At 38.4% G+C, this 26,335-nt stretch overlaps 1 protein-coding gene across 6 annotated transcripts in view; it reads left to right on the forward strand.

Moving 5' to 3' along the window:
• TkR99D (Tachykinin-like receptor at 99D) overlaps nt 1-26,335 on the forward strand; it is a 156,121-nt gene that overhangs the window by 64,185 nt on the left and 65,601 nt on the right. For all 6 annotated transcript variants that reach the window (XM_067760633.1, XM_067760634.1, XM_067760635.1 and 3 more), the window contains exons 5-6: nt 3,365-3,515; nt 9,684-9,880. In XM_067760633.1, coding sequence (XP_067616734.1) covers nt 3,365-3,515; nt 9,684-9,880 — 348 coding nt within the window. The remainder of the gene's footprint in view (nt 1-3,364; nt 3,516-9,683; nt 9,881-26,335) is intronic.

A 26,335-nucleotide genomic window follows, 5' to 3' on the forward strand; every position in this document is an offset into this window, starting at 1 on the left:
ATAGAAGAAACGACGTTCTGCACAACAAACGGAGACGCCCCCACACGTATGGTAGGCAGCTGTCACAGTTCGCCAGATATCTCAATCGTGAGCGCAGAACTCGTAAACTGCGTCAACTGGCAGCCGATGGTAACATTGGCACCTGCCTATACTTATTTCGCTCGAGCGTACCGCCGACTTTATCGTCACCGAAAAACGCACTTTCATAAACTTCAAAAAAGGAAAGTGGGAAGAATATAAATATTTTACAGACAACCTCTTTGCTGCCCCCCCCCCCCCCCCCTATCCCGACTGATGCCCGCCAAGGGGAGCGTGCCTTCCGTAAGGTCATTGAATCCGCCTCGGCACGTTTCATTCCCGCAGGGAGAATTCCCGAAATCCGGCCCACTTCCCGGCGGAGGCCGCAAACTTAGCGAGAGAACGTGACCTTATAAGACAGCTTGATCCAGGCGACCCCCAAATAAGGGATATAAACCAACGCATCAGATTGCTTGTGGACGAACACAAGCGGGCGAAATGGGGGGAGCACCTAAGAGGTTGTAACCTCTCACCCGGTGTGGGTAAGCTTTGGTCCACCGTAAAGTCCCTATCGAATCCGGCTAAGCACAAAGACAAAGTTTCCATCGCCTTTGGCGACAAAGTGCTGTCGGATGCGAAAAAATGCGCGAGCGCTTTCTGCCGACAATATATAATCCATTCTACGGTCGACAAAGATATACGGAGGGCCAACCGACACGCACATAAACACAAATTCAGCGCGCCACCAATCATCATCACCGCTAAAGAGGTTGAGGACACCATTGGTCGCGCTAAACCATCCAAAGCAGTGGGCCCAGACGGCATAGCCATTCCGATGCTTAAAAGCCTAGGGAAAGAGGGTTTCAAATATTTAGCGCGTGTCTTCAACCTGTCTCTTTCCACATTTGTCATACCCGAGAAATGGAAAATGGCCAAGGTGGTTCCGCTACTAAAGCCTGGGAAACCAGCTAACATAGGAGAGTCGTATCGTCCGATATCCCTCCTATCGCCTATCAGAGACGCTTGAAGCCATTTTGCTCCCTTATTTCCAAGCAAATTTGCAGCTAGCCTCTCATTAGCATGGCTTCAGAAAACTCCATAGCACTACCACCGCGCTAAATGCCATTAACACCCAGATAAATTGCGGTTTAAATCAATACCCCCACCATAGAACAGTACTCGTAGCGCTAAACCTATCAAAAGCTTTTGACACGGTCAACCATGGCAAGGAAGGGTCTACCCTTCCCAATGTCTTAAAAGGTGGACCGCAAATTATCTGGGTTATCGGCAGGCATCAGTGCAATTTAGAAACGAAACATCAAAACCATGGAGAATTAAACAAGGGGTGCCACAGGGTGGTGTCCTATCCCACTTTTGTTTAATTTCTACATATTTAAGCTACCTTCACCACCGGAAGGAGTCACAATCATTTCCTACGCCGATGACTGCACAATAATTGCCACAGGCCCAGGCCCAAAGATCGATGAGCTATGCAATAAAATAAACGGCTACCTCCCTGATCTCTCCAGTTTTTTCGCCTCGCGAAACTTGACATTATCACCGACTAAGTCTTCCGCGACCTTATTTACAACATGGACGTCCCAAATGTCGACCATTTTGAACATCCACGTCGATGGCACTACGCTACCGACTGTCGTACACCCCAAAATCTTGGGCGTGACGTTTGATCAGGATCTACATTTTGGTGAGCACGCAGCCGCAATTGTTCCGAGAATTCAGAGCCGCAACAAAATCCTCAAATCCCTCGCTGGCAGCACCTGGGGAAAAGATAAAGAAACGCTCATGACTACATACAAAGCAATTAGCCAGCCGATTACGTGCTACGCGTCATCCATATGGTCGCCAAGCCTAAAAATTACCCACTGGAAGAAGCTACAGGCCTGCCAAAATACTGCTCTCAGAATTGCCACGGGCTGTCTTCTTATGTCCCCAGAACACCATCTGCATAATGAGGCGAGAATACTCCCCATCAGGGAGAGAAATGACATGCTGACCAAACAGTTCCTGTTGAATACCCAGAAACCTGAGCATCCCAATAGACATCTAATTGATGAACCAGCACCGCCTAGGGGCTTAAGGAGTCATCTCCGTAAGCATTTTGAGGAAATACGGCACCTGTGAACCCAGCCGTATGAAGCGAAAAAACACAAGCAGGTCCTTGGTGAACTCCATAAACAGGCGTCGAACCTTTATGCCGGGAATTGCCCGGTGAATCCAGTACTCAAAGAAAAGTATCCAAAACTCGCGGAAGAGGAACGCATACTCCCCAGGGAAACGCGTGTCACTCTTGCTCAACTTCGTTCTGGACACTTTAACAGGTTAAACTCTTACCTATCCAGAATCAACCCCGACATACAAAATGTATGCCCCGCTTACAATGTGTCCCCACATGACACCAACCATCTCTTTAATTGTAATGTGGAACCAACGCCTCTAACACCCCTTTCCTTATGGTCCACCCCTGTTGAAACAGCAAGTTTCCTTGGACTCCCGTTAGAGGATATTGATGACAATTTGTGATCGGTCGCGGCTGTTAGGTGGGGCGAAGCATTGCTACAACAACAACAACAAGTGGCTCTGGAAGTGTTCGAGAGAAAAGTCCTTCGAAAGATTTATGGACCTCTACGCGTTGGCGATGGCGAGTACCGAAAAAGATTTAACGATGAGCTGTGCGAGCTATGCGGAGAGATCAACATAGTCCAGCGAATTAAAACGCAGCGGCTGCGCTGGCTAGGCCATGTTATGCGAATGAAAGATGACGATCTGGCCAAGAAAGTGTTTCTATTGGATCCCGCCTATGGAAGCAGAGGTAGAGGGCGGCCCCACCCTGTTGGAAGGACCAGGTGGAAAACGATTTAAACTCCCTTCGTATGACAAATAGAGGCCTGTTGGCAGAGAGAAAGAGCGACTGGCGCGCCTTGTTGGACGGCCATAACCGTTTAAACGGTTAAGCGCCAATTAAGTAAGTAAGTAAGTAATGTACATCATGTAATACATTTGAAGTTTTTTTCCATGAAATAATGGTTACCCCCTATTACAGTTCTGCACACTTGTTGACGTTATTTATATTTAATTGCAATTTCTCAAATTTACATGCAATTATATTTATTTCGCATAAGTCGCATTTTCTTAAACGAAAATCGCAAATCCCATAGCAATAAATCTGACATTTATGGTGAATTCAAATTTATTGCTTTTTGAGAGTTTTATATGCCGTGTATTTTTGAGATGCTAAGTGTTTGTGTTCAAAATAAATTATATTCGTATTTTTCCCCTTGTATCTAAATTTATTATATTTTTTGTCCTTTCACATTTTTCTTTACAGCTATAATATAATATTTATGCTATTCACGTACATACTGCCCATTATATTGATGACAGCAACTTATTCACGAGTTGGTATTAAACTTTGGGGCTCAAAAGCAATTGGTGAATATACACCACGACAAGTCGAGAATGTGAAGAGTAAGCGAAGGGTGAGTTATGTTTTTGAAATAAAAAATGCAATAAAGGAAATGAAATTAAAGTAATATATAAAAGGGGAACTTAGAAGAGGGTTAATCTAGCTTATCACTATTGGGGAAAGATTCAAGGGGGAACGTATAGCAGAGTAATTCGCCCAAAACAACTTAATTGACTGCTAATAAGTAGTCCCTGTTAAATGTGTGAGGTGGACCCTGCTGAAAGTTGGCGTAAATCACATTCAATCCAGATTCAAGGGATTGTCCTTTTTCTTCTACTAATGAAAGCAAGTTAATTTCGTAGCTTATACATTTGGGTTTACATAGACGCACACATACTGTCGAGGATAGTCGTAGGAAGTTGAGTGGGGATATGAGCTGTGGTTGTTGTGTTCGGTAACAAGCACCATAAATGTACTAGCCCGAGCATTTCGGGAGCGATTTAATATGACCAAGTTGAATGTTTGAGGCTACATCGCCACTCACCCTGTAGTGCCATGAGGAATTTGGGTTCGCCAGAGCCTCGCCTGTCAAATATGCGAATGATACATTCATATTTGTTACAGGATTCGCCTCGCGTAGGTGAGGTTGACAAGCGGAATCTGTGAATTGCGCTTATCAACCCCTTGAATCTTATATGAGATATAGTGATGGTGAACGGTGAACCAAATAACTTGAACGTAATAGGCCTATTAAATTTAACATAATTCAGATTATGAAAGATAATACCTTGATGGGTCCATCCGACATTGAACCACAAAATCCTTATTAGCATTCATAGGTTAACCTTTATGAATCCAATAATTTCGACAGAGCTTGTCTGTCATCCTCTTCCGGCAAGAAGGACTCAAGGCCATCAAAACACAGGTGGCCAGCGGAACTTTAAATTCGAAGAGCGATATAGATCTGGCTCAGTTGTACCTACGCGAGCTAAGCGGTACATCGAACAATTAACGGAATACCATTATGAGCGGGAACCGAGATGATCTTCATCTGAAATAAGGTCAATGTGATCCCAAGTAAGGCAAAGCACTCCCTTCGATTGCATGACAGTTGAACTCTGCTCACAACTGAAGGCTTAGCTATTCGAGTAGATGTTCTTTAATAACAGGAGAACTAAATAGCATTATATTAACCGCATCCTTAACCGCTGCAACTTTCTCTTAGGAGATGCTGCAGATGAGTATTTTCTCAGTCCTTTCAAGAAGGAATGACCAAACTGAGGTGACGCTGTCACAGCGGACAGTTGCAATCACATACTTAATAGTCTGTCCAGTCTGAGATAAAAACCAATTTGGTAGTAGAGCTGAGCGCTTCAAGTCAGAATGCCCAGCTCCTAAAATGCAATCTGGTTTAAGACCTGAACGCAGTAGCCTTGCCTGCAATATCCGCCGGTCATATGTTAAATGTGATATTCACTGCCAAGGAAAGTGTTCTTCTAAGAGTGACACTGAGCTAACAAGTGCTGTCCGTTATATTGGCTTTTTTTATTTTTATCATGCTTTCCAACCACAAAACATTGCGCAGGGTGTCCGAAATCTCGGACAAGTATTGGCGATTTATATGTATAAGAAACAACACAGCAGTCACTGGCTTTTAGCTCCACCGGAGTCTAGTTTACTATCACAACCCAAAGTAGAAGAATTAGAACACTTTCCTGTAGTATGCCTCCCGTTGGACTTAAATACATCAAAACTGCCTTTAGTATAATAGCACTGACTTCCGGAGTGCTCGCGAATAATTGGCTACTTAAGAATGCCGTTGAGATGCACACTAACACAGTAGTTGGTCCACCGTTTCTTCCACTTCCGGAAGATTCTAGCTGCGAGATCAGTTCTTATTATCAGGTATTATTATCAGGTATTATTATTTCCTATCCTGGAGCTTCAAAAGCACCTGTGGCTATGAAGACAGCCGGCTACTTTGATACCCGTACCCAGTACCCAGTTGTGCTTTGTCTGCCAAAAGGATGGCAATGATCTTGGATTAAAAGACGGAAACTACCACTCCAAAGGCTTTAGAGATGTAAATCTGAGTAAACCCCCCTATTTGGAATCATTTTTTGCTAAAATTTTAAATCAGAGACTGTCATAGGACGAATTTAGTCCTTTTAATTTTGTTATGTAGGAGTTGTTAACAGTAGATGTCCCAACACACGAAGCTTAAGTGCACCCTACGATGTCGTTTCATTCATACAAGGATCAATCATATTGTTCTTGTAATTCACCTCGAGTGCCTTTCTCTACTCCAGTGCTCTATAGGTTAATATCGACCGTCTATGCTCTTTATTTCGCCTCCAGTTGAAATTCGATACCAAACGCAATGCTAACAAGTAAGGAAGGCTAAGTTCGGGTGTAACCGAACATTACATACTCAGTTGAGAGCTATGGAGACAAAATAAGGAAAATCACCATGTAGGAAAATGAACCTAGGGTAACCCTGGAATGTGGTTGTATGACATGTGTATCAAATGGAAGGTATTAAAGAGTATTTTAAGAGAGAGTAGGCCATAGTTCTATGGATGGACGCCATTTAGGGATATCGCCATAAAGGTGGACCAGGGCTGACTCTAGAATGTGTTTGTACGATATGGGTATCAAATGAAAGGTGATAATAAGTATTTTAAAAGGGAATGGGCTTTAGTTCTATAGGTGAACGCCTTTTCGAGAAATCCCCATAAAGGTGGACCAGGGGTGACTCTAGAATATGTTTGTACGATATGGGTATCAAATGAAAGCTGTTAATGAGTATTTTGAAAAGGAGTGATCCTTAGTTCCCTAGGTGGACGCCGTTTCGAGATATCGCCATAAAGGTGGACCAGGGGTGTCTCTAGTTGTACGATATGGGAATCAAATGAAAGGTGTTACTGAGCGTTTTAAGAGGGAGTGGGCATTAGGTCTATAGGTGGACGCCTTTTCGAAATGTCGCCATTAGGGTGGGCCAGAGGTGACTCTAGAATGTGTTTGTACGATATGGGTATCAAACGAAAGGTGTTACTGAGCATTTTAAGAGGGAGTGGGCATTATGTCCATAGGTGGACGCCTTTTCGAGATATCGCCATTAGGGTGGGCCAGGGGTGACTCTGGAATGTGTTTGTACGATATGGGTATCAAATGAAAGGTGGTAATGAGTATTTTAAAAGGGAGCAATCCTTAGTTCTATAGGTGGACGCCTTTTCGAGATATCGCCATAAAGGTGGACCAAGGGTGACTCTAGAATGTTTCTACGATATGGGTATCAAACGAAAGGTGTTACTGAGCATTTTAAGAGGGAGTGGGCACTAGGTCTATAGGTGGACGCCTTTTCGAGATATCGCCATTAGGGTGGGCCAGGGGTGACTCTAGAATGTTTGTACGATATGGGTATCAAACGAAAGGTGTTATTGAGCATTTTAAGAGAAAGTGGGCATTAGGTCTATAGGTGCGCGCCTTTTCGAGATATCGCCATTAGGGTGGGCCAGGGTGACTCTAGAATGTGTTTGTACGATATGGGTATCAAATGAAAGGTGGTAATGAGAATTTTAAAAGGGAGTAATCCTCAGTTCTATAGGTGGACGCCTTTTCGAGATATCGCCATAAAGGTTGCCCAAGGGTGACTCTAGAATGTTTGTACGATATGGGTATCAAACGAAAGGTGTTACTGAGCATTTTAAGAGGGAGTGGGCATTAGGTCTATAGGTGGACGCCTTTTCGAGATATCGCCATTAGGGTGGGCCAGGGGTGACTCTAGAATGTTTGTACGATATGGGTATCAAACGAAAGGTGTTACTGAGCATTTTAAGAGGGAGTGCGCATTAGGTCTATAGGTGGACGCCTTTTCGAGATATCGCCATTAGGGTGGGCCAGGGGTGACTCTAGAATGTTTGTACGATATGGGTATCAAACGAAAGGTGTTACTGAGCATTTTAAGAGGGAGTGCGCATTAGGTCTATAGGTGGACGCCTTTTCGAGATATCGCCATTAGGGTGGGCCAGGGGTGACTCTAGAATGTTTGTACGATATGGGTATCAAACGAAAGGTGTTACTGAGCATTTTAAGAGGGAGTGCGCATTAGGTCTATAGGTGGACGCCTTTTCGAGATATCGCCATTAGGGTGGGCCAGGGGTGACTCTAGAATGTTTTTACGATATGGGTATCAAACGAAAGGTGTTACTGAGCATTTTAAGAGGGAGTGGACATTAGGTCTATAGGTGCACGCCTTTTCGAGATATCGCCATTAGGGTGGACCAGGGTTGACTCTAGAATGTGTTTGTACGATATGGATATCAAATTAAAGGTATTGATGAGGGTTTTAAAAGCGAGTGGCCCTTAGATGTATATGTGAAGGCGTTCTCGCGATATCGACCAAATGTGGATCAGGTGATCCAGAAAATCATCTGTCGGGTACTGCTAATTTATTTATATATTCAATGACACTAACAGTATTCCTGCCAAGATTCCAAGGGCTGTTGATTTCGCCTTGTAGAACTTTTTCATTTTCTTCTACTTAATATGGTAGGTGTCACACCCATTATACAAAGTTTTTTCCAAAGTTATATTTTGCGTCAATAAACCAATCCAGTTACCATGTTTCATCCCTTTTTTCGTATTTGGTATAGAATTATGGCATTTTTTTAATTTTTCGTAATTTTCGATATCGATAAAGTGGGCGTGGTTATGGTCGGATTTCGGCCATTTTTTATACCAAGATAAAGTGAGTTCAGATAAGTACGTGGGCTAAGTTTAGTAAAGATATATCGGTTTTTGCTCAAGTTATTGTGTTAACGGCCGAGCGGAAGGACAGACGGTGGACTGTGTATAAAAACTGGGCGTGGCTTCTACCGATTTCGCCCATTTTCACAGAGAACAGTTAACGTCATAGAATCTATGCTCCTACCAAATTTCAAAAGGATTGGTAAATTTTTGTTCGACTTATGGCATTAAAAGTATTCTAGACACACTAAATGAAAATGGGCGGAGCCACGCCCATTTTGAAATTTTCTTTTATTTTTGTATTTTGTTGCATCATATCATTACTGGAGTTGAATTTTGACTTAATTTACTTATATACAGTAAAGATATTAAATTTTTTGTTAAAATTTGAATTTAAAAAAAATTTTTTTTAAAAAGTGGGCGTGTTCTTCATCCAATTTTGCTAATTTTTATTCAGCACATATATAGTAATAGTAGTAACGTTCCTGCCAAATTTCATCATGATATCTTCAACGACTGCCAAATTACAGCTTGCAAAACTTTTAAATTACCTTCTTGTAAAAGTGGGCGGTGCCACGCCCATTGTCCAAAATCTTACTAATTTTCTATTCTGCGTCATAACGTCAACCCATCTACCAAGTTTCATCGCTTTAACCGCCTTTGGCAATGAATTATCGCATTTTTTCGGTTTTTCAAAATTTTCGATATCGAAAAAGTGGGCGTGGTTATAGTCCGATATCGTTCATTTTAAATAGCGATCTGAGATGAGTGCTCAGGAACCTACATACCAAATTTCATCAAGATACCTCAAAATTTACTCAAGTTATCGTGTTAACGGACGGACGGACGGACGGACGGACGGACGGACGGACATGGCTCAATCAAATTTTTTCTGGATCCTGATTATTTTGATATATGGAAGTCTATATCTATCTCGATTCCTTTATATATGTACAACCAACCGTTATCCAATCAAACTTAATATACTCTGTGAGCTCTGCTCAACTGAGTATAAAAAGGTGTTTTTAAATACCACGAGGGCTAAGCACTGTAGTTTAAGGATGATGAAGCTTCTCATTTCTGTTCTAGTGATAAAGAGCTGAGGTTCTGCCTTTGAGGAGTTAACGCAAATTTCTGCATTCATATGGCTTTGATTCCAAATTTAACATGAATATTTCCTTTGAAAAATATTTAATAAATCTGCGCCGTTCAAAAGCTTAGGTATGAAGGGCTAAAATATTTGTTTTCTAAATAACTACATAGAATCCAATTATTCTTTTTATCTAAATATTTATCAAAACCAATAAAGTAGCATATATTTCTAAGCATAAAAGAAAGCAATAATATATGTATTGTTATCAAGTATCACTTTGTAGTTCTTGCAAATCTTTATGGCTTTTCAATTTATTAACTCTATTTTTATCTTTTCTTCTGGGCAATTGCTTTTGTTCATTATAACGATCTTTTTTACAACAACAACACCAATATGCAGGTGGTTAAAATGATGATGGTTGTCGTATTGATATTTGCTGTTTGTTGGCTTCCTTTTCATATTTACTTCATTGTCACCTCGTATTATCCGGCACTAACACAAACACCTTTTATACAAGAAGTGTATTTGGGCATCTATTGGTTAGCAATGAGCAATTCAATGTATAATCCGATTATTTACTGTTGGATGAATTCAAGGTATGTATGTAAACATAAATAGGGATTAAATAATATACATACATAGATGTTAAATTATTTGATAAATATGTTAACAAACACTGTCATGGAGACACAAATACAATGACTTGAAATACGTATTGTGTACCTGTAGGAAAAACCTTAAATTGTAAATGAAGAAGAACGCTCAGACCTGTTAAATAATGATTACAATACTTAGTGATTATTGACTATATTGAGTGGTCTTCGGGAAATTTTTTAATGATTAATTGCCAGTAGGTATGCCTGTTTAATAAATAATAATTAATTAATTTCAAAAAAGTTTACTAATTAAATATTTTTAATTGCATGATTAATATCATTATTTAATTATTTCAATTAAGTTGGATTATTTTTAATAACAAAATTATTATATTAATTTACTATTATTATATTAATTTTATTACTTAATTTTGTTTACTATTAATACCAAAATTATTATATTTATTTAATTAAAGTCAATTAATTTTAATTATTTTAATACATTTACAAATTTTCATAATTGTCTTTTATGTTGAGTGCTATTCAGGCAATCGTTTTATGATTAATTACCATTGATTAATAACTAAATAATTTCACACAAAAATTAATTAAATTATTACTTCTACAGTAAAATGACGGAAATGCATACAAATATAAGACTAACAAGAACTAAAGCTAGGAGATATAAAATTATATCAATTTTCCAGCTGATAGCCCAATTGTTTATAATGCTGGTGCTTCGATCAAAAAGTGTTGTTCTTTCAGTGTTTTTTCATATTATAAATTGAAAGTAATCAAATAATGGAAGTTAAAGACTTATTGCTTGATTATCGTGCACTATTTGATTAATTTTAACTGTTTGATAAATTTCAATTGTTTGATTTATTTTAAATATTTGATTAGCTTTAATTAGTTGATTCTTCATACTCAGCGTGCTTTGCACACAGAGTATATTAAAATTGATTGGATAACGGTTGGTTTTACAGGTATAAAGGAATCGAGATAGATATAGACTTCCATATATCAAAATCATCAGTATCGAAAAAACATTTGATTGAGCCATGTCCGTCCGTTCGTCCGTCCGTCCGTTAACACGATAACTTGAGTAAATTTTGAGGTGTATCTTGATTAAATTTGGTATGTAGGTTCCTGGGCACTCATCTCAGATCGCTATTTAAAATGGACGATATCGGAATATAACCACGCCCACTTTTTCGATATCGGAAATTTCGAAAAACAGAAAAAATGCGAGAATTCATTACCAAAGAAGGATAAGCGGTGGAACTTAGTATGTGGGTAGACCTTATGACGGAGAATAGAAAATTAGTAAAATTTTGGACAAAGGGCGTGGCACCGCCAACTTTTAAAAGAAGGTAATTTAAAAGTTTTGCAAGCTGTAATTTGGTAGTCGTTGAAGGTATCATGAAGAAATTTGCCAGAAACGTTACTACTATTACAATATATGTGCTGAATAAAAATTTGCAAAACCGGATGAAGAACACGCCTACTTTAAAAAAAAAAAATTAAAGTCAAATTTTAACAAAAAATTTAATATCTTTACAGTTTATAAGTAAATTATGTCAACATTCAACCCCAGTAATGATATGGTTCAACAAAATACAAAATTAAAAGAACATTTCAAAATGGGCGTGGCTCCGCCCTTTTTCATTTAATTTGTCTAGAATACTTTTAATGCCATAAGTCGAACAAAAATTGACCAATTTGATTTTTGATAGGCGCATAGATTCTTTGATGATAATTGTTTTCTGTGAAAATGGGCGAAATCGGTTGAAGCCACGCCCAGTTTTTATACACAGTCGACCCTATGTGCTTCCGCTTGGCAATTAATACGATAACTTTAGCAAAAATCGATGTATCTTTACTAAACTTAGTTCACGTAATTACCTCAACTCACTTTATCTTGGTATAAAAATGGCCGAAATCCGACTATGACCACACCCACTTTTTCGATATCGAAAATTACGAAAAATGAAAAAAATACCATAATTCTATACGAAATACGAAAAAAGGGGCGAATATCGTAATTGGATTGGTTTATTGACGCAAAATTTAACTTTAGAAAAAACCTTGTAAAATGGGTGTGACACCTACCATATTAAGTAGAATAAAATGAAAAAGTTCTGCAGGGCGAAATCAAAAGCCCTTGGAATATTGGCAGGAATACTGTTCGTGGTTTTACATACATAAATAAATTAGCGGTACCCGACAGATGATATTCTGGGTCGCCCTGGTCCGCATTTTGTTCGATATCTCGAAAACGTCTTCACATATACAACTAAAGGCCACACGCTTTTAAAACCCTCATTAATACCTTTAATTTGATACCCATATCATACAAACACATTATAGAGTCAACCCTGGTCCACCCTAATGGCGATATCTCGAAAAGGCGTCCACCTATAGAACTGAGGCCCACTCCTTTTTGAAATACCCACTAACACCTTTCATTTGATACCCATATCGTACAAACACATTCTAGAGGCACCCCTGGTCCACCTTTATGGCGATATCTAGAAAAGGCGTCCACCTATAGAACTAAGGCTCACTCTCTTTTAAAATATTAATTAACATCATTCATTTCATACCCATATCGTACAAACACATTCTAGAGTCACCCCTGGCCCACCTCTATGGCGATATCTCGAAAAGGCGTCCACCCATAGAACTAAGGCACACTCCCTTTTAAAATACTCACTAACACCTTTCATTTGATACCCATATAGTACAAACACATTCTAGAGGCACCCCTGGTCCACCTTTATGGCGATATCTAGAAAAGGCGTCCACCTGTAGAACTAAGGGCCAATCCCTTTTAAAATACTCACTAACACCTTTCATTTGATACCCATATCGTGCAAGCAACTTCTAGAGTCACCCCTGGTCCACCTCTATGGCGATATCTCGAAAAGGCGTCCACCCATAGAACTAAGGCCTACTCCCTTTTAAAATACTCAATAACACCTTTCATTTGATACCCATATCGTACAAACACCTTCTAGAGTCACCCCTTGTCCACCTTTATGGGGATATCTGGAAAAGGCGTCCACCTATAGAACTAAGGTTCACTCTCTTTTAAAATACTAATTAACACCATTCATTTCATACCCATATCGTACAAACACATTCTAGAGGCACCCTTGGTCCACCTTTATGGCGATATCTCGAAAAGGTGTCCACCCATAGAACTAAGGCCCACTCCCTTTTAAAATACTCACTAACACCTTTCATTTGATACCCATACCATAAAAACAAATTCTAGAGTCACCCCTGGTCCACCCCTATGGGGATATCTCGAAAAGGCGTCCACCTATAGAACTAAGGCCCACTCCCTTTTAAAATACTCATTAGCACCTTTCATTTCATACCCATATCGTACAAACAAATTCTAGAGTCACCCCTGGCCCACCCCTATGGGGATATCTCGAAAAGGCGTCCACCTATAGAACCAAGGCCCACTCCCTTTTAAAATACTCATTAACACCTTTCATTTGATTCCCATATCTTACAAACACATTCTAGAGTCACCCTGGCCCACCCTAATGGCGATATCTCGAAAAGGCGTCCACCTATAGAACCAAGGCCCACTCCCTTTTAAAATACTCATTAACACCTTTCATTTGATTCCCATATCTTACAAACACATTCTAGAGTCGCCCCTGGTCCACCTCTATGGTGATTTTTCGAAAAGGCGTCCACCTATAGAACTAAAGCCCTCTCTCTTTTAAGATACTCCTTAACAACATTCGTTTCATACCCATATCGTACAAACACATTCTAGAGTCACCCCTGGTCCACCTTTATTGCGATATCTCGAAAAGGCGTCCACCTATGGATCTAAGGATTACTCCCTTTTAAAATACTCATTAATACCTTCCATTTGATACCCATGTCATACAAACACATTCCAGGGTTACCCTAGGTTCATTTTCCCTTATTTTGTCTCCAAAGCTCTCAGCTGAGTATGTAATGTTCGGTTACACCCGAACTTAGCCTTCCTTACTTGTTTTATTCTAAAATAAGGACTAATTTTTATTATTGTTATACCCAGCTGTACTTGTACACAGGGTATTATAAGTTTGATTGGATAACGGTTGGTTGTACAGATATAAAGGAATCGTGATAGATATAGACTTCCATATATCAAAATCATCAGTATCTAAAAAACAATTTGATTAAGCCATGTCCGTGCGTCCGTCCGTCCGTCTGTCCGCTAACACGATAACTTGGGTAAATATTGAGATATCACCAAATTTGGTACGCGAGCTTATCTGGACCCAGAATAGATGGATATTGAAAATGAGCGAAATCGGTTGATAACCATGCCCACTTTTTTATATATAACATTTTTCAAAACACAAAAAACCTGATTATTTAGTAACTAATACACCTAGAATGTTGAAATTTGACGTGTGGACTGATATTGAGACTCTTGATAAAAATTTGGAAAAAAAGTTTTAAATGGGCGTGGCACCGCCCACTTGCGATAAAATCAATTTTACAAATATTATTAGTAATAAATCAATAATCGTTAAACCTATCATAACAAAATTCGGAAGAGAGGTTGCCTTTATTTTAAGGAATGCTTTGAAGAAAAATTAACGAAATCGGTTAACGACCACGCCCACTTTTATATAAAAGATTTTTGAAACGGTCTTGGAGGAATAAAATAAGCTATATCTTTGCAAAAAGGAGCTTTATATCAATGGTATTTCGTTTTCCGAGTGTATTTATAAAAATAAATAGGAAAAACTTCAAATTTTAAAAATTTAAAAATGGGCGTGACACCGCACCTTTTATGACTAAGCAATATTCTAGGTTTTGGGAGCCATAAGTCGAAGAAAATTAGTTCAGAATAGTATGTATGTATATTTATTATTGAGCAGCCTTGTAACACTATTATGCACACAAAACTAACAACAACAGCATTTCAAGTGTACAGCTGGGTATGTAATGTTCGGTTTCACCCGAACTTAGATTTCCTTATTTGTTTTTGATTATTTTTTTATGGTAAATAATTATGAAATTTTTTTTAATTAACTAATTATTTACTGCAAGGTCATGTACAAAAATTGTTTTATTTTTAAAATTAACAATAGCAAAGAAATTAATAATGATTAACATTAAGGGCAATTAAACAGGTTTGGTTTGATATGTGTATGTAATTACTCCTTAGTATTTTATGAAATTTGCTAGGCCAGACAGAATCTTATACTACATAGAGTTCTGAGAGAAGAGCGGGAGAGAAGGGTGCATTGGCTTTTTGTAAGCGGTACTGCCCCATGGCAGTAATTTGGCAAACACCCCCAGTAAATTTCTGTCATTAAAGGCTTCTCAATGAAAATTCATCTGCCTTACAGTTGTCGTTGGGAGTCGGTATAAAACATGTTGGTCCTGCTGCGCAGGAGCACGACGCTAATTGGAAGAGAAGCTCGGCTTAGATCTCCTCGGATTTGAATCGCATCAAATATTTTATTTTTTATTTTTAAATTGTGATGCAAAACGAAGCACAATATTTATTTATACTAGGTTCAAACACACACCAAATTGGCAATTTATACTATTTGGGCAATTTATTACGCAATTTGTCATATAATAAATTGTAATAATAAATTGCCAATTTAAAAAAAATTGCGTAATAAATTGTTTCAAACTACAAATGCAACATTGTAAAGTGTGTTTATTGAGTATATTTAAAAGTCACTTACGCATGGCTGAACTATATGGTTGGCTCATCTCATCAGCTGATCTTATATCTTTCATTTCACTGGAGTAGGGATTGTCAAAAGAAGATGGCAAACTCAAAATGAAACCAAAACATTGAACACATTTTTTACAACACACAAAAATTTCAAAGTTTTATGTTTTCATTCCATATCATTCGCCTAATACCAACACGCACATTTTGACAGTCTGAACAAAGGTATGCTCTTGCTGTAGAGATGAGCCAACCAGCTATCAAATTACTATTGTGTAAGCTAAATCTAGTTGTATGAACAGCACTCAATTCAAATCGAAATTTCCTCAATTTATTTTTCTGTTTGAACATAGTATTATAGCACTGCAGGGAAATGATATTGACTTTTAATATTCAGCTGTTTGATCAGCTGTTGTTCCCTCAGCTGGCCTATGTTTTCTGTGCTGTTGTATTACAGTATAGTTTAGGCGCAGACGAAGTCGCTTACTGTTATAACGCTGCGTTACAACCGTGAATGACTTTAGCGATTAAAGGACAATAAGCACCAAGATTTACGATACCGGAGATATTTATTATTGGTGTATTTAGCTCAAATTGTTGCAAGGTAGTTATAGGCCAATGAAAAATGTAAATAAGAAGAATACATTGACTGTTAGCCTCTTACATTCAATTTATTTAACCTATTACAAGTATGTTGTCTTCACTTCAAAGACTATGACCTTGAAAGCAACGCTCAGTGAAAATATTCTATTACTTGTGCTTATATATATTCCTTCTGGTTCTTCTTCATATGCTTATTCATATGAAGCAGTGGTGCACTATGCCGGCAGAGCTTCGAGTACAAACGCAACAACTCTTTTTACGCTCAGCTGAGCAGAGCTCACAGAGTATATTAACTTTGTTCGCATAACGGCAATCCGTAACGGCATAAACTAAACGAGATAGATATAGACTTCGATATATCAAAATGATCTGGGTGAAAAAAAATATTTATTTAGCCATGTCCGTCCGTCCGTCCGTAAACACGATAACTTGAGTAAATTTTTAGGTATCTCGATGAAATTTGGTATGTAGATTCTTGGGTACCCATCTCAGATCGCTATTTAAAATGAACGAAATCGGACTATAACTACGCCCACTTTTTCGATATCGAAAATTTCGAAAAATCCAAAAAGTGCGATAATTCATTACCAAAGACGGATAAAGCGATGAAACTTGGTAGGTGGGTTGACCTTATGACTTTTGAAAGAAGGTAATTTGAAAGTTTTGCAAGCCGTAATTTGACACTCGTTAAAGATAACATGATGAAATTTGGCACGAGCGTTACTTCTGTTACTGTATATGTATTAAATAAAAGTTAGCTACATCGGATGAAGCCCCCTTCTAAGAAAAAAACTTTTTAAGTAAAATTTTAACAAAAAATTGATTATCTTTACAGCATATAAGTAAATTATGTAAACATTCAACTCCAGTAATTATATGGTGCAACAAAATACAAAATTTAAAGGAAATTTCAAAATGAGCGTAGCTCCGCCCTTTTTCATTTAATTTGTCTAGAATACTTTTAACAATATAAGTCGAACAAAAATTACCAATCCTTGTGAAATTTGGTAAGCTTCTATGATGATAACTGTTTTCTGTCAAAATGGGCGAAATCGGTTGAAGCCACGCCCAGTTTTTATACACAGTCGACCACTGTCCTTCCGCTCGGCCGTTAACACGATTAATTGAGCAAAAATCGATTTATCTTTACTAAACTGAGTTCACGTACTTATCTAAACTCACTTTATCTTGGCACAAAAAATGGCTGAAATCCGACTATCACCACGACCACTTTTTCGATATCGAAAATTACGAAAAATTAAAAAAATTCCATAATTCTATACGAAATATGGAAAAAGGAATGAAACATTGTAATTCGATTGGTTTATTGACGCAAAATATAACTTTAGAAAAAACTTTGTAAAATGGGTGTGACACCTCCCATATTAAGTAGAATAAAATGAAAAAGTTCTACATGGCGAAACCAAAAGCCCTTGGAGTCTTGGCAGGAATGCTGTTCGTGGTATTACATATATAAATAAATTAGCGGTACCCGACAGATGATGTTCTGGGTCACCCTGGTCCAAATTTTGTCGATATCTCGAAAACGCCTTCACACGTACAACTAAGGATCACTCCCTTTTTGAAACCCTCATTAATACCTTTAAGTTGATACCCAAATCATACAAACACATTCTAGAGTCACCCCTGGTCCACCTTTATGGCGATATCTCGAAAAGGCCCACTCCCTTTAAAAATACTCATTAGCACCTTTCATTTGATACTCATATCGTACAAACAAATTCTATGTCATACAAACACATTCCAGGGTTACCGTACGTTCATTTTCCTACATGGTGATTTTCCCTTATTTTGTCTCCAAAGCTCTCAGCAGACTATGTAATGTTCGGTTACACCCGAACTTAGCCTTCCTTACTTATTGTAGTAGTATGTGTTTACATTTGGATTATTTGAGCATAGAATTCTCGATTGCGATGTTTACTGCTTGAAGCATTGTGAATGAAACTAAGTGTGATATCTTCTGCATAGACGTCAAAATTCCAAAGTGATTGGATCACCTGATTTCTAATTGACTATCGCTGTCTCATTCTGTATCTCTTTCTATCACCCGCTGAAGATAGGCGGCCCTATGCGCCGCCATATTGAACACCCTGTCAAAACGCTAAAAAGTAGCCATATTGACCATCCTGTCAGGCAGTTGACAGATAATATATCACACTTACAGCCTTACAAGCCTTTTCGCTGACAAATTGTCAATAAGTCAAACGCTCTTGATAATTTAATTTATACGGATAAACTTAAATTAGAATTCTGTTATTGTGCGATCGAGAGAAAATGGAAGATTTATTACTTTTTCTATTATTGTGGGAAGATCCTTTGGGGATTTTGGGGGTAATTTTAGGACGGTTTTGGGAACTCCCTCGGGGTCATTTGGGGGACATTCCGGGATGGTTTTGGGGTTTCCATTGGGTGCTCCCGGGGTCATTTGGGGGTCGTTCCTGTATCGTTTTGGGGACTCCCTCGGGATCATTTGGGGATCATTCCGGTACAGTTTTGGGGACTCCCTCGGGGCATTTGGGGGTCGTTCCGGGATGTTTATGGGGACTCTCTCGGGATCATTTGGGGATCATTCCGGTACAGTTTTGGGGACTCCCTCGGGGTATTTGGGGGTCGTTCCGGGATGTTTATGGGGACTCTCTCGGGGTCGTTTAGGGGTAATTTTGGCATGGCTTTGGGGACTCCCGCGGGGTCATTTGGGGATCATTACGGGGAGGTTTTGGGGAGTCCCTCGGGGTAATTTGGGGATCATTCAGGGACGGTTTTGGGGACCCCCTCGGGGCATTTGGGGGATATTCCGGGATGGTTTTGGGGACTCCATCTGGTCGTCCCGGCTGCATTTAGGGGTCGTTCCGGTATCTTTTTGGGGACTATCCGGAGGTCATTCCGGAATGGTTTTGGGGACTCCCTCGAGGTTATTTGGGGGTTATGTCCCCCAAATGACCACCAGAGAGTCTCCAAAAAGATCTCGGAACGACCCCTAAATGACACCGGGAGGACCCGATGGAATTCCCAAAACCATCCCAGAATTCTCCCAAATGACTCCGAGGAAGTCCCTAAAAACATCCCGGCACGACCCCAATTCACCCTGGGAAGACCCCGAGGGAGTCGCCAAAACCACTCCGGAAAGACCCCGAGGGAGTCCCCATAAACATCGCGGAACGACCCCTAAATGACCCCGATGGAGTCCACAAAATCATCCCGGAGGACACCCAAATTATGCCGAGAGTCCCCAAAAAGATCCCGGAACGACCCCCAAATGCACCCGATTGGGACCCCAAAACAATCCCGCAATGTCCCCCAAATGACCCCGAGGGAGTCCCCAAACCCGTCCCAGAATGATCCCCAAATGACCCCGAGGGAAAGCCCAAATGCCCCGAGGCAGTCCTCAAAGCCATGCCGAAATGACCCCCAAAAAACCCAGCGGATTATTTTTTCCTATTCCAATTTCGGGGTTAGAAGCATAAAATGAGACATATCGCTCCAATTGCTCATGCGGAGCACGTTCCACTTTTGATTTCTTTGAAAAAACTATGATTTTAAAATATTTGTTACAAAAAATTAAGAACAATATTTAACTCTTACGTTGATTAAATGAAAATAAAATACAGTCCATTAAAATAATAATTTATAAAATAAAAAAAAAATAACAAATTTAAAAAATCCTTGCTTGCAGTGGGCTTTGAACCCGCAACCCCAAACGTGTAAGCCGGGTACGTCATCCACTGTCCCACGACTCATACATCTACAATCGCGTCAAATTACTCCCTTATAACTCACATTAAACTGCTCGCCCTCAACTGCCCCACGCTTAGCTAATTTAGTTCACCCCAATATGGTGAAAAGCACAGGTCGTAGAGCTTTTTAGAGTTGTCAAGCTATGCACAGAATAGCAATATTTGTCAACTTGATAAAAATCTTGATTAAGCTGGAGACATTGGTGCTTTATCGGTAACCGTATCGGTAACCTTTTAACAGCTGATTCGACCAACCTTATGAGAATCAATGCAATCGATTATTGGTGCCGCTAAAGTCGTAACCGTATCGTAGCCAACCAATTGGGTTTTGGTTTACCGTCGTAACGACAAACAGCTGATTACGTTAAGGATACGGATACAGCGATACGACATACGGCACCAATGACTCCAGCTTAACTTGTCAACTTATTGACAATTTGTCAAGTACACAGAATAACCCCGTTAGTTTGATTCACAATGGCTTGAAGTACAACCTAAGACTGATTAGCTGCTTGTTTTGCTGAATCTGTATCGCTGCGCTCCTATGACATGTAGGTGAACGCCGAATAGTCTTAGGAAGCTCTACGAAGCTCCCGAGTACACCACTGATTTAAGTACATAATTTTAGGAGCCATATTGCTTAAGTACACTGAATCAGTGTTGTCACTCTACCACTATAGTTGTAGATCTACCACTATTTAGGCTAAAATCCGGATCTACCACTCCTACCACTTTTTTTAAAAATCTACCACTTTTTTATTTGCCTGTATTTGACTATGTTTTTCATTTCACAATGGCATAAAATTAAGGTTTTTAAGTATGTTGCAAATTAAACGTAAAGCACACTCTGTATAAGTTTTTCAAATTTTCACCAAAGAAATGTGTGATTTAATAATACTTGCGTACCTTCGAAAGAACTTATACAATTTTATGTAAAATTTAACTTTATTGATGGGAAATTCGTGTCAAAAACTTTGTAATAATCGGATTTTTCGACTGCCGAGTGGAATATCGCCGTATCTCTGCCGCCGTTTCGAAAACGCCCTATCCAAGAAAATTTTGGAATAACGCCCTATTTCAGAACTTGTTTCAAAAACGCTTTTTCTCAGCTTAAATTTAATAAATTTGTGACAAGCTGGGACGTTTATGAAAAACATTTTGGGCGTTCTTCAATCGAGTTCTGAGATAGGTCGTTTTCAAAAGAAAAACTGAAATATGGTGTTTTTGAAAAACATTCTCAGATAGGCGTTCTCGAACTGACAGCCGAGATACGAGCGATATTCCAATCAGCCGTCGATTGCAGTATCCGATGGATGCCTTCGATGTCACGGATGAAAGTTGTAAGATTTAATAAATAAATTGTTTTAATGTACAAGTCTATTTCATTAGATTCGAGCTATTGGTATTCGTTGGATACCATTGAAGTAATTTGTTATTTTTAGGTTTCTTAGTAGTATTATTATATGTTTGAACTATGTGTTATGAAAAATGGAGTATTTGGAGACTGTAAATTAACTTTAGTCGTATCCACGCATGGTTTGTTAAAGTTCTTGGTCGGTAGTTCGCATTTGATTATCAATTTCAGCTGTTAAGGTTTTTGTAGTAAAAAAATGTTCAAACTTTTAAGACTAGTTCTTTGATAACTATTCAAATAGTTTATTACAAAAAAAAAAAAACGCTTAAAAACTACCGACTGCTATGAGAGTCCCACTATTATTTAATTATATTTTTTTATTTGATAAGGTCTAAAGCCTATACAGTACACATACTCTTCATACAGATGTTTATATGTATGTTGAAATGCACTTAAAGTTGTTATGTTCGTTTTAATGGTTGAATAGTAATAATTTGAAAAAAATTGGTTTTAATGTTTTTGAAGATCCTACCAATATTTTTAGGAAATCTACCACCCTTTTTTTGAAAATCTACCACTAAATAGATTTTAGAAGTGACAACACTGCACTGAATAGACTTTAAAATATGAAGCTTTGATGGCAACTACAAAGTGAATTGTTCATGTTTCATATCATTCAATTGTATCTTTAGCTATGCTTTTCACAAAAGTATTGAAGAGTTTGTTTGCGTAAAAATTTAGACCATTTATAGGCCTAAAGACATATGTACATGTGTGAAATAAAAGATGAATGAACTTACTTAGTTCTAATATTTTACCTAGGCTAAGGTTAACTGGAAATGTTGTATTAACGTTGCAGCTTAATATATTTGTGGTCGTTACGTAATGGCCATTTTCTATTTTGTCATGTTCCGGCTTAGAATTTCATGTGTCTACTCTACTACATACAAGAACATTTGTAAGCCATGTTTTTAGACCTTTTTTATGGTCATTATATGAGGACACAACGTTACAACCACAATGGAAAATTTTCTCATTCACTTGAACAATAAAAGTATTGTTTGCCTGTGAAATGCTGATGCTTGACTTAATATGCATTACTAAAGTCGAGTTAAATGAGATAATGTGATGTGACATTGTGGTAGGAGCAGGATGTTATACTGTTAGATGCAGTTGTTAGCATACGTAGTGAGTTAATACCCAAATTAGGTTTAAGAGACATTCATTAAATCACTGACTTGTTATGAGGAAATTTTGTTAAAGACCTCAAAAAGATTATGTACGAAAAAGTTACAAGGCTTTAATGAAAAAAAAGAGTATAAAGGCAAATTACGTAACAAGAAACTTGAATGTAAATATATTGGTATGTAGGCAGCTGCGATGTAAGCACAAAATTTCTCGTTATATATGTTAGGCTGCAATGTTTTTGATGTACACACATCTTAGCTCACGGTATAGAAGAACCCTGAATGTAGGCGTAGGTGTAAGTGAAAGTTTTGTTATTATTTTACGAATGTAATAATGTGGAGCAATCAACTCAACCACGTAGTTGATGTTATCCAACTCAGACAGCAAATTAATTAATAGAAATGAGCGAAAGCAGAAAAAAAATCGATGATACACAATGAAGAAAGCTAAACGCCAAAGCAAAGGAAGTAAATGAAAAGATGGCGAAACAGCAGAAGAGAGGAAAAGAAAATACCGATACAAAAATAAAGTCGACAATGATGTGGATGTTAATAACGACGCTTATGAATATCAACACGTTTGCGAAGTCAAGGCAAAGCAATTTAAGGCAAGGAAATGAAAGGAAAGCAACAGAGGCTAAAGGAATAGAAAAGAGAAAAGTCGTAGAAGGGAAAGGAAAATTTAGAAGTGAAAACTGGAGCCAAAACGGAAGCCGAAACTGAAATCGGGCGGCGTGCTATCTATTTGCTATCGAAGTGCTAAAGGTTTGTTATCGAAGAGTTAGCGATTTGCTGTCAAATATTTATCGGTTTGTTGTCTACCACTTGTGGTAGTGTTATCCATTTTATTATTCGGTTTGTTACCGGTGTTTCATGGACGAGTTATAGACGACTAATACTAAGTTCAAACACACACCAAATTGGCAATTTCTACTATTTGGGCAATTTATTACGCAGTTTGTCATATAATAAATTGTAATAATAAATTGCCAATTTAAAAAAAATTGCGTAATAAATTGTTTCAAACTGCAAATTCAACATTGTAAAATGTGTTTATTGAGTATATTTCAACGTCAGTTACGCATGGCTGAACTATATGGTTGGCTCATCTCATCAGCTGATTTTATGTCTTTCATTTCACTGGAGTAGGGATTGTCAAAAGAAGATGGCAAACTCAAAATGAAACCAAAACATTGAACACATTTTCTTACAACACACAAAAATTTCAAAGTTTTATGTTTTCATTCCATTTCATTCGCCTAATAATGTACGTGTTCATTTTGACAGTCTGAACAAAGGTATGTTCTTGATGTAGAGATGAGCCAACCAGCTATCAAATTACTATTGTGTAAGCTAAATCGAGTTGTATGAACAGCACTCAATTCAAATCGAAATTTCCTCAATTTATTTTTCTGTTTGAACATAGTATTACCGATTTCTCCTCGAAGTGCTATAAACTTGCAATCGATAGCAAAGTCTTTGGGTACGTAATAGAAATATAACCGAAAGGTTATCGATTGGTTATCAAATATGCATCGACTTCTTTCGAAAAGTTATTGAGTTATTATTGAAAATTTATCGTGTGTTATCGGTATGTAATATTATCAATGACATATTCGTAACCCGTCGATAACAATCCGATAAGAAAGCAATAACACACCGATGGCTCAGCGATCGCAAGTCGATAACAAGCCAATATTTTGAGAATAGTTTCGCTATCGATAACAAGTTAGCCAAGTGCGCTCTTCTGAATATTGCAAGGGAGGACGCGGGCAAAAGAAATTGTATCACATTCTTAAACATGGAGGAACTAAGAGAGAATAACCCAGTCTTTCTACTCCGCAGAGATGGTATCCTCAAGCAGATAATCTTTCAGAAAAATATAAAATGGAATTGGGAGATAAGATGACGTGGAATGCAGCCAGGCTAGAGAGCATTCAATGTCTACACAAGATTGAAGCTGGTGTCATTGGACCTAGAGCCATAATATCAGTGCCTCTTGGAAAATACCCGAGAATGTTTCAAGTGAAAGTAGATGCCATAAGTTGGGGTTCTGTGCTGAACCTTCATCGCGGATACTCCGACGATAACATTGCCAAGCTCAACGACAGTCAAGCCAAACGCAAGGCAATTTCAGCGCTCGAAATAAAATCAGAACAAGTCTTTCTAACAACTACTCTTACAGGACATTGCGGAGTCAACAGCCACATGCATAAATTGGTCATAAAATCGAGCGACACCTGCTGCTTCGGTAATCCTTCAACAAAGACGGCGTAACATATCCTTTAGGAATGCGACGCGATCTCAAGGCGTAGGGCTATGTTTTCAGTATCTCCGTGGCCAGAGCGCTGCCACATATAAACCCCAAAGCGAAAGAAGCTACTAGGTTTCATCAAGGAAGTCAGTTTCAACGATTCTATCTTTCAATAATAAAACAATAACTTGTTGGTTTTGGTTATTACCGATAAAAAACTGACGAAGCTCTTCCCAAATAGCCCAAAATTATTTGTTGTGGTTTAAATTGAGCCCCGTCAGCGCCATCTACTAAATTTAATCAAGATAGTTTTTTAGGCGTACGTTTACATATCGAACATCGCGAGTACTTGGTTCTCACCAGATTTTTTATAGAAAGAAGTTCTGGAAATACCTACCCAGTGGTCTTAGCCTTGTAGAACGAAAGCTAATTTTTAAAATAAATGCATATTGCTTGATTTCTTGGTCACATGTCTTTCAGTGCACACTAAGGCTAGGATAATAATAATAACATAAAAGTTAACAAATAGACGTTGCCACTGACAGTTTTTTACAAGGTTGCCACTTATTTGAAAATTTTTATAAATATGCCAATATAACAACCACGGAAAAGGTATTTTACTCCGTATTTAAAATATTCTTAAACTCCACGGAGCTAAGTTAATAACTAAGAAAAATATTTGACTCAGCTTTACATAAAATTTGTTTGAATAAGGTTGCCAGTTAATCTGTGTTAATGTAGTCCGTGAAGGTGTAACATTTCTGAGGTAAATTGAAATCACGCCTAAGCTAAGCATGGACAGCCACATACTTCCCTTCAGTATCTGCAATTGTTTTAATGCAAAAGTAAGTATGCTCAAAAGACGTCAGACACCATACTATACAATTCAAGCTACCACTACATTAAAACCTTGAACCACAGCCAGCCACTTATGTCTAACGTTCGACAGAGCTTAACTACAGACTTGACACACCACATTTTGTAATCGCATGCAACTGCAGGTGACGGTTCGAGCAATTAATTCAAGTTCTTGCCTTGTGGCTGATGTTCAAAGCATCGGAAGTGTGCATTTTCTCGCTTAATACAGATGCACATAAATTCATAGTCAAACACACATACATCCAAACGTACTCAAAGCATTGCCTCACGAAAAATCGCGGGTGATTGACGTAGCGATAAAAATTCGAGTGTTTGTTAGTCAGATTGACATTCCGCAGGCAGCGATGGATTTGTAATGAACACATCCGGCAACCAATCTTTTTACGAATTTTCAGTGCTTCTGCATAGTCTGATGTGCATAGTTGGGATTGTGGTTGCGTTGAGTTGTACTTAAATTTAATCTGGCAAACGTAATGCTGTGGGTTGGGAATAATGTCATTCATAGCAGCAATGGATTTAATCGTTTGCAATCCAATGATAGGCTTTAGTGAATAGCTGCCGAATAATGCAAGCAAAGGAAAGTTTGAAGTTTTAGAAGCTTTTGTGTTTATTTTATTATGTTTATTTTTTGAAGCTTACCTTCTTTGACGGATTCAGATGAAAGAGCACAGTTTAAAGGAAATGGAAAATTTGGTAATAGATCATTA

The sequence above is a fragment of the Eurosta solidaginis genome, chromosome 1 (genome assembly GCF_040869045.1).
Source record: "Eurosta solidaginis isolate ZX-2024a chromosome 1, ASM4086904v1, whole genome shotgun sequence".
Classification (NCBI taxonomy): Eukaryota; Metazoa; Arthropoda; class Insecta; order Diptera; family Tephritidae; genus Eurosta; species Eurosta solidaginis.